The 14,437-nt window shown below is 41.5% G+C and overlaps 1 protein-coding gene across 11 annotated transcripts in view; it reads left to right on the forward strand.

Moving 5' to 3' along the window:
• Positions 1-3,569: 3,569 nt before the first annotated feature.
• LOC148864010 (bZIP transcription factor 68-like) overlaps positions 3,570-14,437 on the forward strand; it is a 45,224-nt gene continuing 34,356 nt past the window's right edge. For 4 of the 11 annotated variants that reach the window (XR_016110110.1, XM_088979051.1, XM_088979053.1 and 1 more), the window contains exons 1-6: positions 3,593-4,113; positions 8,734-8,861; positions 8,984-9,040; positions 9,159-9,260; positions 9,448-9,534; positions 9,688-9,747. Coding sequence is in view for 10 of the 11 variants with exons in the window: in XM_088979051.1 (XP_088835177.1) it covers positions 8,802-8,861; positions 8,984-9,040; positions 9,159-9,260; positions 9,448-9,534; positions 9,688-9,747 (366 nt within the window). In the remaining variant the exon portion in view is untranslated. Of the gene's footprint in view, positions 4,114-5,348; positions 5,517-5,623; positions 5,759-8,733; positions 8,862-8,983; positions 9,041-9,158; positions 9,261-9,447; positions 9,535-9,687; positions 9,748-14,437 lie in introns of all 11 variants that reach the window. The other 7 variants (XM_088979050.1, XM_088979048.1, XM_088979049.1 and 4 more) reach the window with 7 other exon arrangements.

The raw sequence follows: 14,437 nt of genomic DNA on the forward strand, positions 1-14,437 counted from the left end.
CTTGGCTGTGCTCTCTAGCATATAAAAGCGGTCCCTCGGGAGGAGGGCCCCACTCACCAGGGCCTAACCAACCCCCTCCTCTCGGGTGGAGTCCCCCTTGAGAATGTTCCACTAGGGACGAAAGATTTGGTTGGACCACTTAGCGAGCTCATCTAAGGGTGTGGGGGCAGAAAATGGCCCCATTTGCTATCTCTGGGATCCCCTCAAGGCGTCCCCCATTGAGCCCCCAAAACGGGTCACCTTCTATGGGGGTTGACCCCCTGCGGCATCCTCGGGCGACCTCTTTTGCCCCGTCTCTGTTTCCTGGGCAGGCTTTTGCGACCCAATGGTCGGCTTCGGTGGCACAAGCTGCTCCCGCCTCAGTAGGCTTCTTCCCCTTGGCAGGGACTTGTGAAGTTGCTTCCTTCACAGGAGTCGCTGGAGTAGTCTCTTTTACTAGGGACCTGATGAGAGGAGCCCCCCTTTGCAGGGGTAGAGTCCTTCTCCTTCTACCCGTCAGAAGGCCTTTGAGGCATTTTAGCCTGCTCCTTCTGCATGGCGTGAGCACGATACAGAACAGCCTTGCGGGCATCCATCGACACCTTTGCAAACAAAGTAAAGCCATTAGTAATGTAGCAAAAAAAGGGAAGAACAAGGGGGAAAATGACGTGTTAAGGGACCACAGGGCCTCTCCTATCGAGGGGAGTAGGGCTAAGCCTCGCAAAAATTAGTGGGACCTCCTCCACCAAGGGCTGGGCTTGGACTATCCCCAGGTCAAGCAACTGCTCAAGATCATCGTTCCCCTCACTCGTGAGCACGAGGACACTTTTCTCCGCAGCTTGGCTAAACTCTCCCCACCCCAACTGCTCAAGATCATGGAATAAGGGTTGTCTGTCGGCTTGGTCTCACGGGGTTAGAGGTAGTACGTGCCGTTCTCGGAAGAATGCCTCCTTGGCACAAACAATGCTCGGAAAAGCCTTGGCGTCAGTTCCACCCCGTGGAACCTAGCCACCGCCAGCATGGCCACTATGGTCCTAACGACATTGGACACCAGCTGGCTAAGAGTAATCCCATACGCCCTCAACAACTCAGAAATCAGCAGATGAAGGGGAAAACCGAAGACCAAACTGGAGAAAATGTTGGTAGACACAGTTCTCCCCCTCCTTAGGAGTTCATATTGTTCGCCTACTTCGGGCACCCTCATACCATAGGACGAGGGAATGAAGTATTGCCTTGCTACCTAGGCAGCCCTCATCCCGGGAACATGATCTAGGGTTCCCTCCCCCTCGGCTGGGCAAGACCCTTCGACCTCCCTCGGTGTCACAGAAGTAGCACTCTCACAGGGAGGGTCCTCGCCTCGACGGCTGCCTTCGGCACCTACCGAAGGGGGGCAAGAGTAGAAGGACTCAAGGGGGAAGGGGAGAAGGAGTATGGGGAGAGCTCCCATCCTACTCATGTAGAAGATCATAGCACTCAAGACCATAATCTAGGAAAGACATTGCTTAAAGTTACCTAAGAAATGTGGAGGAAGAAAGAGTGAGAGTAAAGTGTTGAAGGTTGGAGAGTTTGGAAGTCTCAGTTCACTCGAAAGCAAAGGCGCTTAGAGGCAAACAACAAGAATGCTGCCGCTAGGGGCCCTATTTAAAGGGGAACGAACGACCCAGATTTCTCGAGATCCAATGGCTGAGAAGCCACCGCCTCCGTAGCCCAATCACGGTGCACCGCGTGACGTTCACCCTCAGAAGGCGAAATGACTCGCTAGCGATGGCATAGGTCGTCCCTGATCCCATAGACACAAAACGCCTCCGCAACTGCGATCTAGCCGCGTTGCACCCCCGAGTGCCTGTCCTCGAAAGGTGAAACAACGCCCGCCCTCGAAAGGCGAAATGATACTACGAGTGAACCGACGTGTCCGTCCGCTATGAACCACTGGCTTATGCAACTCGATCGTGTGAATGCGTGCATCGGTCTGACCGGAAAGCTGACCCATGCATGGATCCTTGGACCTCACAGGCCCTCAGCTTGAGCAGCCTTCGGCTTCGCAGGCCCTCTTCTTAGACAGCCTTCGGCTTCACAGGTCCTTGGCCAAAATGGCGGCACTAGAGCGTCTGCACTGAGCACACCCCCTGGGTCACTTGTTTGAAGCAACAGTGTTGTCGATCACTTGCAGCCTCGACCTAGCCTACGAAGACGAACCAGGCAGAGGCACGAAAGAGGATGCCACTGCAGGGTACACCTCGACTACCAGGTCCCACCGGCGCTCACCATTACTACTCCCATCAGTCGAAGCCAAAATTTTCTTCTCGGCCTCAGGAGTGGGGGGCAAGTGATGTGGGGTGACCCAGCCTAGCCCATTTGAGGCTGGGAGGCCCAGCTCGAGAGCGCCAGAATGGCGAATGAGATCCGCTACAACAGAGATTACTCTGCCCCCTTCATATGGAGCCAACCGTAGAGTGCCCACGCGTCCCCTGAGGCTTCTCTGACTACCCTCATACGGCTCCCATCTCAGGCGCTCATATCCACCTACCTCCAAGTAGCTCAAGTATAAATAGGGGTGCCCCCCTCCAGGTAAGGGGAATCAAATACAATTGGCATCTAGGCTTAGATCTGACTTGACCGTTGGAGACTCTGCCTCGAGTTTCACCCAAGGCCTCTTATGTGTTCTGCCTTGCAGTACCTCGGCCACTTACCTTCGGCTTATATAGTATTCGTAGCCCTCTCTGTCTCGGCCTGTGTACCTCGGCTTTGATAACAAGTTCCCTGAACCCTTGAAGCCTTCGAGCGACCCTTTAGAGTCTAGGGGCGAAATTATTTTGTTGTCTTTGGCCATCCCGAGCATCAACACTTGGATTTTAGGAAATCAAATCTAGAATCATGGCTGAATCAATTTTGATAGATTGAAAACATTGGAACAAACACAACTTTGTGCTCCAACACAATTAAATCCATAGCCTTCCTCAATTTAAAATATCTTTTTTTTTTGCAATAATTTTGTAGAAACTAACAATAAGACAAGAGTATGGAATCCAAATTTAACAGCTCAATAGTTAGAATGCATTGGTGCATGTAGTTAGATCACATAGTCAAATGAGATTTTTCATCTCTAAGGCTACAAAATAAGGAGAAGGGTAGTTTGGGGATTTAAAATTGTCTAATAATTACGTGATAGTCACATAAGAATTTTCTTTTGAAAGGGCAAAATTAGGGATGCAAATGGATCGGATTTGAATCCTATTGATGAGTTAGATCTTCGGATATGATCCAATCTGACTTGTTTTCTTTAAAAATTAATAAATTATTAACAGAAAACTAAAATATACTAATTTAAATAAAGTAAAAACAAAAAATATAAATATTTTTTTATTATTTTTATTATACATATACATGCTTTTATAAATAAAATAAAAACAAATTTTATAAAAATATAATATAAAAAAAATATTTTTGATTGAATCATAATATTTGATCCAAAGATCCGAACAAAGGTTATCCGAATTCAACCAAATAAGATCGGGGTCGGATCATGATCCGATCCATTTGCACCCGCAAAATTGTTGGAATAAAAAAAATTCAGCGGGCTTGTCACCACCCAAAGTACAGGGTGGATGGTAGTATGTAATTTACCCATTCTTGTGATTTCCGTATGCTGGTTCGACCCTTCTGCATATTTTTGCTTCGTCCTCTGTTTTACCGTTAAAATATTTTCATAGCCTTCTCAGTTCTCTTCGAAATCCCGGTTCTTCTTCGATGTTGATGTTAAATAGATAATCATGAAGCTTTAATTGTTGAAGAAAAGAGGCTTCGTTCCGTTTTTGTCACAACGAAGAAGAAGGGGCTATGGAAACATGGAACATGACGGGAGGAAGAAAAATTCTGGATCTCCACATGAATTCGGAAACCCGGGATTGTCGACTTTCTAATATCTGAGAATCTGCCTTACTATTGTTTCTAAAGTTAGAGCTATTATTGGGTTGATTTCTGGAACCGGTTCTACATAACATAATCCAATCCAAACACTCGTGAATCATGCAAACTATCCGAACGGCCTTTTAGGGTTTTATTCTTTTATCTGTCTCTCTAACTCTCTCAGTAGCCGAAAAAGAAAAGCGGAATTGCAGAGTTCTTACTTCGTAGGTATCTCTTTTCGTTCTTTATATTTGATTGGGTCTTGTTCGATGAGTTGTATTTATTTCTGCTGGGATTGGTCTCTCAGTTCTCTATCTCTTGTCTAGGCTTTTTTCTTATTTGGATTTTTGTTGGTATGGATTATTGTATGTGGGTGTAATTGTTCGAATATTCTGCCTATGTTTTTCTTTGATTGTTTTGTTGAAGTGATGAACTTGTTTGTGGGTTTTATGCATGCTGAGTTCTTCTGGTTAAGTAGATGAATGGGAAACGAGAAACAGAAAAGGAGTAAGTAATATTATGGAGTTTTTGAGGGATCAAAGCCATTTCCGCTTGAAGTGGGACTTACCCTCTTGTCTTGGTTTTTTCTGGTCGGTCTTATTCAATCTTGGTACTTTTACATTCTTATTATCAAGTAGTCAAGCTGGTTTAGCCGATTTGTCATTTTGGGTCATAGTCTGAGCAATGAGCATTATGTTGGGGCTTTCCAATGTAGTCAATTCAGTTAGGCAAGGGCTAGTTGTTTGGGCCTCCCTAAGTGATTTCGCAACCAGTCAATGATGCAATCTCATATGTAGAAGATTACAAGCATGCGATAAGTATAAAACATTTAGTATATAATCATTGTTTTGCAAGCATAAAGGGGAAGGTTGGATATGCTGAGATAGACAGTGATAGCATTTTTTTTAGAGATAAAGTAGTTGTGTGTGTACCTTGGTACTGATAAAAAAAGAGTTACAAGATTTCCACTATTTCCCTTTTCAGGCTCTGATTTTATTTTAAATATCTTCAATCAACTACACGTTTGAAATAATTGTTGTAATAATAAAGACATATCTAATACTATTTTAAAAGTTAGAGATAAACAGAAAAAAAGGTTTATGATAACTTTTTGGTGAACTGACTGCTTTTTATTTATTTAATAAGTGGTGTATATATTTGTATTACTATTGTAGCAGCTGAACCCCCCACTCCACCCTTCTCCCCCCAATCATGTATAGAGGAGTATTGAGATGTTGAAATCCTGAAACTTTTTATCCATCCTCATCCAGCTAATCAGGTGCCTTTTGATTCTATTGACAACAGCCTTGGAGGTAGATGTCTTCAATTCAAAAATCTGTTGATTGCCCTCTTTCCATACAGCCCAGCAAAGGGCCAGTAGCAATGAACTCCATAGGACTTTTTTGTTTTTTTGTTTTTTTTTTTTCTTTTGGGCTGAATCCTGGTGCCCACCAATTTGACAGTGCCAAACTGAGATCCCACGTTACTACCCACTTTCTAATAAAGAACCAGAAGAAGCAGGATCATACTTGGGTAGTAAAGGCACAATGGATGAAGATATGGTTGACTGACTCTTCAGATGCTCCATACAGGCTGCAAATATTGTTGATCACCATTTCATTTTACAGGAGGTTATTCCTTATTTCTCAAGGATCACATCATCATCTTCACATGACCTGTATGGTTTTCTTTTACCTGCTGTTGACAATTTTATCACCTTCTGCTATTCTTCCTCCAGAACCACTTGTTACACAGGTTTATTCTTGGAGGACAGCAGTTCAGGCCCTTCCATAACTTGGTTCAACACATGCAGGTCCAAGTTCCCAGCTATAGCCTACTTCAGACCTTGTTGTCCCGATTGCTCACCGTAAAGGTAAGAGGAGTTGAGTGAAATTTTGGGAGGATGATTGCTGTAGGATTGGGAATCTGTGTGGATTATGCCCAGGATTATTCAGATTAAGCATTAGAAACATCACAATTTCTCAATGTTTTGAGGTAAGTGGTAACTCAATGGTGTGTTGTCCCAACTCCCAAGTGTAGAAGGTCTTTGCTGGGTTGGGAGTTTAGTGTATGTAATTTATTGCTTAGTGAACTTGAAGCTGTGCAAGTTTCTCCTTCAGATTGTGATGCTAGGTGGTGGAAAGAATGTAGCAATGGGTACAGTTAGATCTTATTACAAGACAATAAGTGAGGTTGGATATTAAGGGGATTTGGAGAAATCCAATTCCTACAGGGGTGGAAGTATTTGCTTGAATAGTTGCATTGGATAGTATTCTTACGATTGATCTTTTGAAGAAAAGAGGTTTCCATTTTATCAGTTTTTTTTTTGGATAGATATTCCATTTGACCAGTTTTTATTATATGTTTAGAAAGGATGATGATATTAGAAATCTATTCATCTATTATACAGTGGATGATTTCCTTTATGGTTTCTTCTTCTCTTTATTCAGAGTCCAAGCATTACAGCCAGATTGTTCTAGTGTTGTTTCTCTGATTGGCCAAATTTACATGGAAACAGAAAAGGAAGAATTTCTGGAATTATATTCCATTTTCTACTTGTGAGGGATATGGAAAGAATGGAGCAGAAAATTGCTTGAAGAAAACCACAATACTTGTGAAAGGATATGTGCTGATATTGGTAGTATGATTGTGGACTGGATTTTGGTCCTAACAGAATTTTCCAATATTTTTGGAGCTTCTTTTGGTTTCAGTTTTTCTTTTTATTTTTTCTTTTGAAAACATAAGGTGTAGAGTTGCATTGCAGATTAGAAATATCAAAATACATCAGCCCATGTAGATAAAGTAGCTGTGTTTGGAATCTTGCATTGTTTCCAGCTGGGATTTTCTGTTTTATGTGATTTGTGATTGTAATTGCCATTTTATTATGGGCTGCTCAATTTTTATCTCTTTGTGTTTGATTTTGTTTCTAATTCATGAAGTGCTATGAGGTGTGTGACAGTATCATTTTCTATTTCGAAAGAAGATAAAATTCAAAACATCAACTAGTGCATCACCATCATCATCTAAGCCTTGTCCCAAACATATGAGGTTTGCTACATGATTACTGTTTTGCCATTATATTTTGTTTTGTGCCATATTCATTGTTAAACTATGAACGCTTAAATGGGTCGGCTACAGTTGATGTAGTTATTTGTTTAAATTAAAAACATCTACTAGTACTAGTTCATCACCATCATCATCTAAGCCTTGTCCCAAACATATGGGGTTTGCTACATGATTTGTTTTGTCATTATATTCTGTTTAGTGCCATATTCATTGTTAAATTATGAATGCTTAAATATGTAGGCAATGGTTGATGTAGTTATTTGTTTTATTGATTTGCTGTTGGCCTCTTTAAGCTGATGTGCTCTATCTCCTTGTCTTACCAGTTATGATGAATTATTCCTTTTCATTCTATTATCGATGAATCTTTCTTTGCTGATAAACATTGAAGTGGAAAGTTTTCTGATTTTACTTTGGTCAATGTTTTGCAAGTTACAAATGTTTTTTTGGTTAACTTATCCTTTTTTTTTTCTGGTATTAAAGATCTTTAATTGTACTAGTTGGTAAAGTTCGTATCTTACTTTTTCATTTTTCTCGTATCTTTAATTGTACTAGTTGGACTCTAGAACTTGGACCCCGACCCCCACGGGCTCTTTTTTCCTGTGCTTTCTTCTTCAAAGTCTTATGTTAGTCCACCAGTCCTGCAGTCTCCCCTTTCCCGGTTAATGAGGTTTGGTGCAGACCAATTCCTCCTAGGGTTGGTAGTTTTTGTTGGTAAACCTATTTGGAAAGATTCAATACTGGTGATTTGCTTCAAAAGAAGAGACCCAATACATGCCTGTCACCTCATTGGTGTGTTCTCTGCAAATCGGATGGGGAGACTGGTTTTCACTAACTGGTGTCGTGCCAATTTGCAAAGACAATTTGGGAATGGGCTTTTTCTCTTTTTGGGCAGGTGAAACCCTCCATCAGATTTGTAGAGCCTATTTTCCCCTTCTTTTTTCAGGTGGCGCATGAAAAGGGGAAGGACTATGTGGAGAGGACTGAGGGCTGCAGTATGCTGGTCTTTATGGGAAGAAAGAAATCTTAGAATCTTTTCGGAAGAAGAGAGAGGGGCTGAAGAATTGAGGGCTGTGATCCATGTTAGGGCTGTACAGTCGCTGAAATCTTTAGAGCTATTCACAGACTACATAGTGGATGACATGTTGAGGAAGTGGGGTGAGATTTTAAACTGCATGAAGTCCAAATCAGTTGTGAAGGTGTCTTGGACCCCCCCACCTGCTGGATTCCTAAAATTGAACTTTGAAAGGAGCTGTAGGGGGAATCCTGGACAATCAGGGATTGGGGGTGTTTTTAGGGATGAGAACGGGGGTCATTTCTGCCATGTTCTCAGGTCCAATTGGAGTGAGAGATTCTCTTAGAGGTGAGATCTTGGCAGTTACGGAAGGAGTTCAGAAAGCTAAGGAGATGGATGTCAGAAAACTCATAATTGAAGGGGACTCGGAGGTGGCGATAGGGAGGCTGAGGAAAGACAACTGTGGATTATGGAAATACAGCAATGAGAGGAGAAAATTCAAGTGGCTGGTGTGGGAAATGGAAATCAGGATGAGTTGGGTTAAAAGAACAACTAACTCTATAGCTGATGGGCTAGTTAAACAGGTGATAGAAAGGGATGTAATGTTTTGGGCTAAGTTGTAACTAAATTGCTTCTTCTTTTGCTCTTCTTTCTTTGATGACTTAAGTTGTTTTTGGAAGATAAGAGTGTTTGTCTTCCTTGCTGTAACTATTCTTGTGATATTTTAATAAAAGTGCTGAAGTTGTTATTGATAAAAAAAAATTATTTAGGTTGGTATGATTTGCATATTAGAAATGGATTTAGATGACATGTAAGGCTTCCATCAACCTTAAAAGACATGGGGAATGCTGAGACTGATGATACTGCGGTAAAGAAACCAAAGTCATCTGCAGCACAGGTCTGCATGAGTTAACACACTTTATTTGTTAAAAAAATTATGTGGTTGAGTTTTCTCATATTGTTGTTGTTTACTACCATGATACTATCATTATAATTATTCTTGTTTTTTTTGTTCTTCAGGAGCAGCCCCCTGCTAGCAGCCCTGCCACAGTTTTTCCTGATTGGACTTCATTTCAGGTGCCAAGTATCCTAACCTTTCTTGTATCGCCATTTACTGATTTACTCTTTAGTTTTCTACTTTATCATTTTTTTTTTCTAGTTTGAATTTCCCTCAATATTCTATACTTGCCTGTAGGCTTATTATAATTCTGCTGGAGCCTCTCCAGTACCCCCGCCTGGGTTCTTTCATTCTCCTGTTGCATCCAGTCCTCAAGCTCATCCATACATGTGGGGGCAGGTATCTTGTATGTACTTATACTTTGTTTTGATAATGGAACTTGGTTCTGCATAGAAATGATGGCACACAGTCATGGGCTTTCAGTTTGATTGAACCTTGACTTTGTGTTGGAGTCATTTTGGAAGTCCCGGGTTGGATATATTATGCTTTGATTCTGGAGCACTTGTAACATTTCTTCTGCCTGCAGCACATAATCCCTCCATATGGCACACCACCACCACCATATGTTACCATGTATACGCATGGAGTCTATGCCCATCCTTCTATCCCTCTGGTACTTCTTTTGCTGCTTTTTTAATTTTAATTTTTTTTTGGAATTATTTCTTCTAATGGCATTTCTATTAAGCTTGTCTACCATCTAATCTTTTCCCCCCGTTCTTGGTCATCTCTTTTCCATACCCTAATCTGTTTTTTACATTCCTTGCAGGGATCCCATCCATATAGCCCCTATACAGTGCCCTCTTCAAATGGAATGGCTGAAGCTTCTGTGAGTACTGTCACCTTTTCTGGATAGTGTGAGGCATACCATCAATGCCCAGTTGTCCGTTGTTGTAATGCTTGTAAAATTCTCGATGAAGATTTTGAATTATTCATTTGATAAATTTCATGAGTACTGAAGACCATTGTTTTAAAATGCGGATGCTGACACGAAGTTTTCCACTATCCTTAGTTGTGAGGTGTAAATCAGGATGCAAGAGGCATAAGCTTCAATGGATATATTTTTAATTAATAAATAGCTAAAAATAATAACAAATAAATAGAAAAAAAATTATAGGAAGCCTCCCCCCAATAAAAAAGGAAAGTTAGGCTCTGTTTGAGAAGAGTGCAAATACAAGTATGTTAAGTGCAAATTTAAATGCTGTCATTTTTATGAACCTTGCATTATTGGTATTTGCACTCTTCCCAAATGGTGTTGCCTTAGGCTCAGTTTGGAAGGAGTACAAATGCAAATATGTACAATACAAATACATACAAAATAATACAAAATACAAGGTTTTGCACTCTACATATTTGCATTTGTACTCCTTCCAAATGGAGCCTTAGGGAAAAACTGGAAAAATTTGTAGTTGTAATTTCTAATAAGTGTTAGGTTGAAGGGTTTTATGTATTGATGGTTCGGCTGATAAGTGTTCTTATTAGCCTGTATTTGTGTTTAAGTTGTTATGTACTGGGCCTGCGTTAATGAGCCTAAGTTTATTTGGTATTTTAAGTAGTCTGGGTGTCCCATCACTAATCAGGGGCATTCCAGACATTTCCTGTAACATTGTATTGCAATCTAATATAAATGATAGTACTGTCGACTGGGTTAAGCAGTTTGACATTCTCAACACCTCTTGGTCTCCTCCTCTCTTCTACTACTTCGGCTACAACATTTTAGCTTACATGGTATTAGAGCATTAAGCAATTTCCTGGTTACAACCGATGCCATCTCCTCTCTCTTGCTGTCTTTCTTTCTTTTTTTTTTTTTTATCTTGGTTGCTGCGGTGAAACCCTAGGGTTGCAGGAGAACAATACAAGGTTCGGACCTAGGGTTTCCCTTGGTTGTAGGGCGCAAGGGAAGTAAGACCCATAAGTTGATGTCCTACTAGACTGTTTCTAGTAGTGAGTAGCCATTCGGCTGCTAAGAGAGGTTTGTATAGGACAGACCTAGATTGAGGACTGATTTCAGCAGCCCTAGTATTGGTCGTAGGGGGGGAACACTCTCTATAGTTGCAGTAATCGAAGCCCAAGAGAAGTTTGCATAGTGCAGTGGTGGAGAGCTCTCAGCTTCAGGTCGGTTACCAACTCACAGAACACCTTATTTGTTGCTGTAACTGAACTACTTTAGAACTGTGACAGCCTCGGCAAGTCTGAACCAGCGTTGCGAGCTGTCAAAACCTTCTTCAACATTGCAACTAGTCTTTTTTCAGCACTGTGAACACTTCGGCTAGTCTGAAACAATGTTATCTACACAGAGTCTGCAACCAAGATGTCTTCAATATCCGGAGAGGTCTCTTCTAGGGATATCAGACATGGTGGGAGGTCTTCAAATTTGGAAAATCCGAATTTGCATAGCTTGCAGATTACAAGTGTGCTGCTGGATGAATACATTTTCAGGGAGTGGTCCGTTTCTGCAATGCTTTTTATTACTTCCTGTGATCTCACAGGCTAACTTGAAGTTGGTAATGCGGAGTATGTAGTGTGGCGCAAGGAGAATTCCATAGTTATGTCCTGGCTGCTTGCGTCTATGACTCCATGAGTTGCCAGGACTGTTCAACACTTTCCCATAGCATCCAAGATTTGGGAAAATGTGTCTAAAACCTATGGACAAAAGAAAAATAATGTTAGAATCTACTGATTGAATCAAGACATTGCTGCCTTAAGGCAAGGGGATATGACAGTTGCAACATATTTTGCAACTCTGGAAGGACTTTGGGAAGAACTTGACCATCACTTGATTTTGGACTGGGAAAATGCCAGGGACAAAGAGAGACATGATAAGCAGATTGAAGAGAGCAAAGCCTTTAAGTTCTTGGCTGGCCTGGACCCAGTGTATGAGGGCATAAGGTCACAAATTCTAGGAAGAGATGAGCTGCCTGAGTTACATTATGTTTATTATCTGGTAAGGAATAAAAAAGTCAGGAGAAGGGAGATGCAAGTTGACTCTCAGATTCAACCAGCTGAACAATTTGGTGAACACTCGGCCCTGATTTCCACTAAGGGAAACAAACATCCAAACAAGAAGCATCTTAAGTGCACTCATTGTGGAGGTGAAACACATGTAAAAGAAAAGTGTTGGGTCCTGTATCCTCGCCTGAAGCCAACTGCATTGAAAAAAGACAAGAAGCAACAAAAGGGTCAAGTGGCAAGTGGGAACCTTGTCACTAGTAACAATGGTGATAGCTCACAGAGTACATCAACAATGGCTTCTTCTTCCATGGGGCAGGTTGCTAATTCCTCCAGAACCGGTACTTTGGGCTTCACTGCTGATGAGGTAGAGGTCCTTAGCCGGGCTTTAGCCCGTCTAAGGAATAACTCTTTTGCTTCCACCTCTTTTGCCAGATCAGGTATAGTCTTTGCCTTTAGTGCAACTAATCCTATTGACTCTCCTACTTGGGTTATTGATTCCGGTGCAACTGACCACATGACACATATGTCCTCCTTATTCTCTTCATATCACTTGTTGTCTAGTCAGGATAAGATGAGAGTTACTGACGGGTCTTTCTCCACCATCTCTTTATGTTCATAGTCTTACCTCAAATCTTTTGTCTGTTTCAAAACTTACCAAAAATTTGAATTGCAGCATAACCTTCTTTCCCACTCATTGTGTCTTTCAGGACAGATTGACAAGGAGAACGATTGGGAGCGGTCATGAGTGTGGAGGCCTCTACTATTTTGATGCAGACATTGGTTCAGCCTTACAAGCATCTGCTGCTAGTGGTCTTGAGAGTGTGGAGTCAATAGCTAGGTTGCATCTGTGGCATGCTAGGTTAGGTCATTTACCTTTCTCTTCATTAGAAATGTTGTTTCTCGAATTGTTTAAGGGCATTTCAAGTCAGAGTTTAGTCTGTGAAGTATGTCAAATGTCAAAACAATGTAGAACTGTTTATCCAATTTCTAGTAATGAAATTCGAGTTCCTTTTGATTTGATTCATTCTGATGCTTGGGGCCCTTCGTCTATTGTTTCTATTGATGGCTTTCGTTACTTTATCAGTTTTATTGACCACTACTCTTGATGCATATGGATCTACCTATTAAAAGGAAGAGATGAAGTTCCACGGATAACTATGGCATTTTGCAAGATGATTGAAACACAATTTGATAAGCGGATTAAGCAATTCCGATCAGATAATGTTGCTGAATATTTTGAAAAATCCTTGAACTTATTCATGGAAGATGTTGGCATGTTACATCAATCATCCTGTGCTAATACCCCTCAACAGAATGGGGTTGCTGAGCGCAAGAATAGACATCTATTGGAGACAACTCGAACCTTACTATTCTAGCACAAGGTTCCCAAGCAATACTGGTCTCAAGTTGTACTTACTGCATCATGTCTGATAAATTGGATGCCATCTAAGGTGTTGGGTATGAAAACCCCTTTCTCTATTCTGCGTCCTACTCTTCTTGACTTTCCTCTTCCTCCACGGGTCTTTGGCTATATATGTTTTATACATGTGAAGGATCTAAAGAAGACTAAGTTGGATCTTAGGGCTACGAAAGGAATATTTTTTGGGTATTCTCCTACACAAAAGGGTTACAAGTGTTATGATCTTGTCTCCAAGAGAAAGTATGTCACCAGAGATGTGGTCTTTTTTGAGTCTCAACCCTATTTTTAGTCTTCTCAAAATCCTCTTCATGGGGAGACTAGTGGGATAGAAGAGGATTCTCATTCTCCCTCATTTTTTGTTCCTCTATTTGCCTCGAGCTTTCCATCATCTTCTTCTACTCCTAGTCGTGGCATCCTGGGTCAACCTAGTGAGGCTCCCACTGTGCCGGTTACCTCTCTTGATACTGCAAATATCCCTGAAGGCTCCAGTAGGGAACAAAAAGAGATACGAGTCACTTACAACAGAAGGAAAAAAGGGCCCTCAAACTCATGACAGCAACCAGTTGGACTCGGATCAATCTGTCTCTGCAATCCAAGGTAATTCCAACACACATACTTCCGATTTGGATTTTCCTATTGCTCTCTATAAGCCTATCCGTTCTTGCACTACTCGACATCCCATTGCTGATTTTGTTTCTTACTCACATTTATCTCCAGCCTATCATTCCTTTGTGTCTGCTCTTTCCTCTTTACATGTTCCTTCTAGGTACTCAGAGGCCGTGTTTGATCCAAGGTGGAAAGAAGCTATGAATGAAGAGATGAAAGCCCTAATGAAGCAAGAACTTGGGAATTAGTGGATCTGCCAGAGGGGAAGAGCACTGTCGGGTGCAAGTGGGTGTTTACTGTAAAGCATAGGGAGGACGGGTCCATTGAGAGGTACAAGGACATGCTTGTGGCAAAGGGGTTTACTCAAAAAGAAGGGATTGACTACAAAGAAACCTTTGCCTCAGTAGCAAAGCTCAACACAATTCGGGTTCTATTGTCATTGGTAGCAAAATTTTTGCGGGAACTTCATTAGTTGGATGTGAAGAATGCCTTCCTAAATTGTGACTTTCATGAAGAGGTATTTATGGAACCTCCACTAGGC

Source organism: Nelumbo lutea, chromosome 3 (genome assembly GCF_056320005.1).
Source record: "Nelumbo lutea isolate HS-2025 chromosome 3, American lotus-T2T, whole genome shotgun sequence".
NCBI lineage: Eukaryota > Viridiplantae > Streptophyta > Magnoliopsida > Proteales > Nelumbonaceae > Nelumbo > Nelumbo lutea.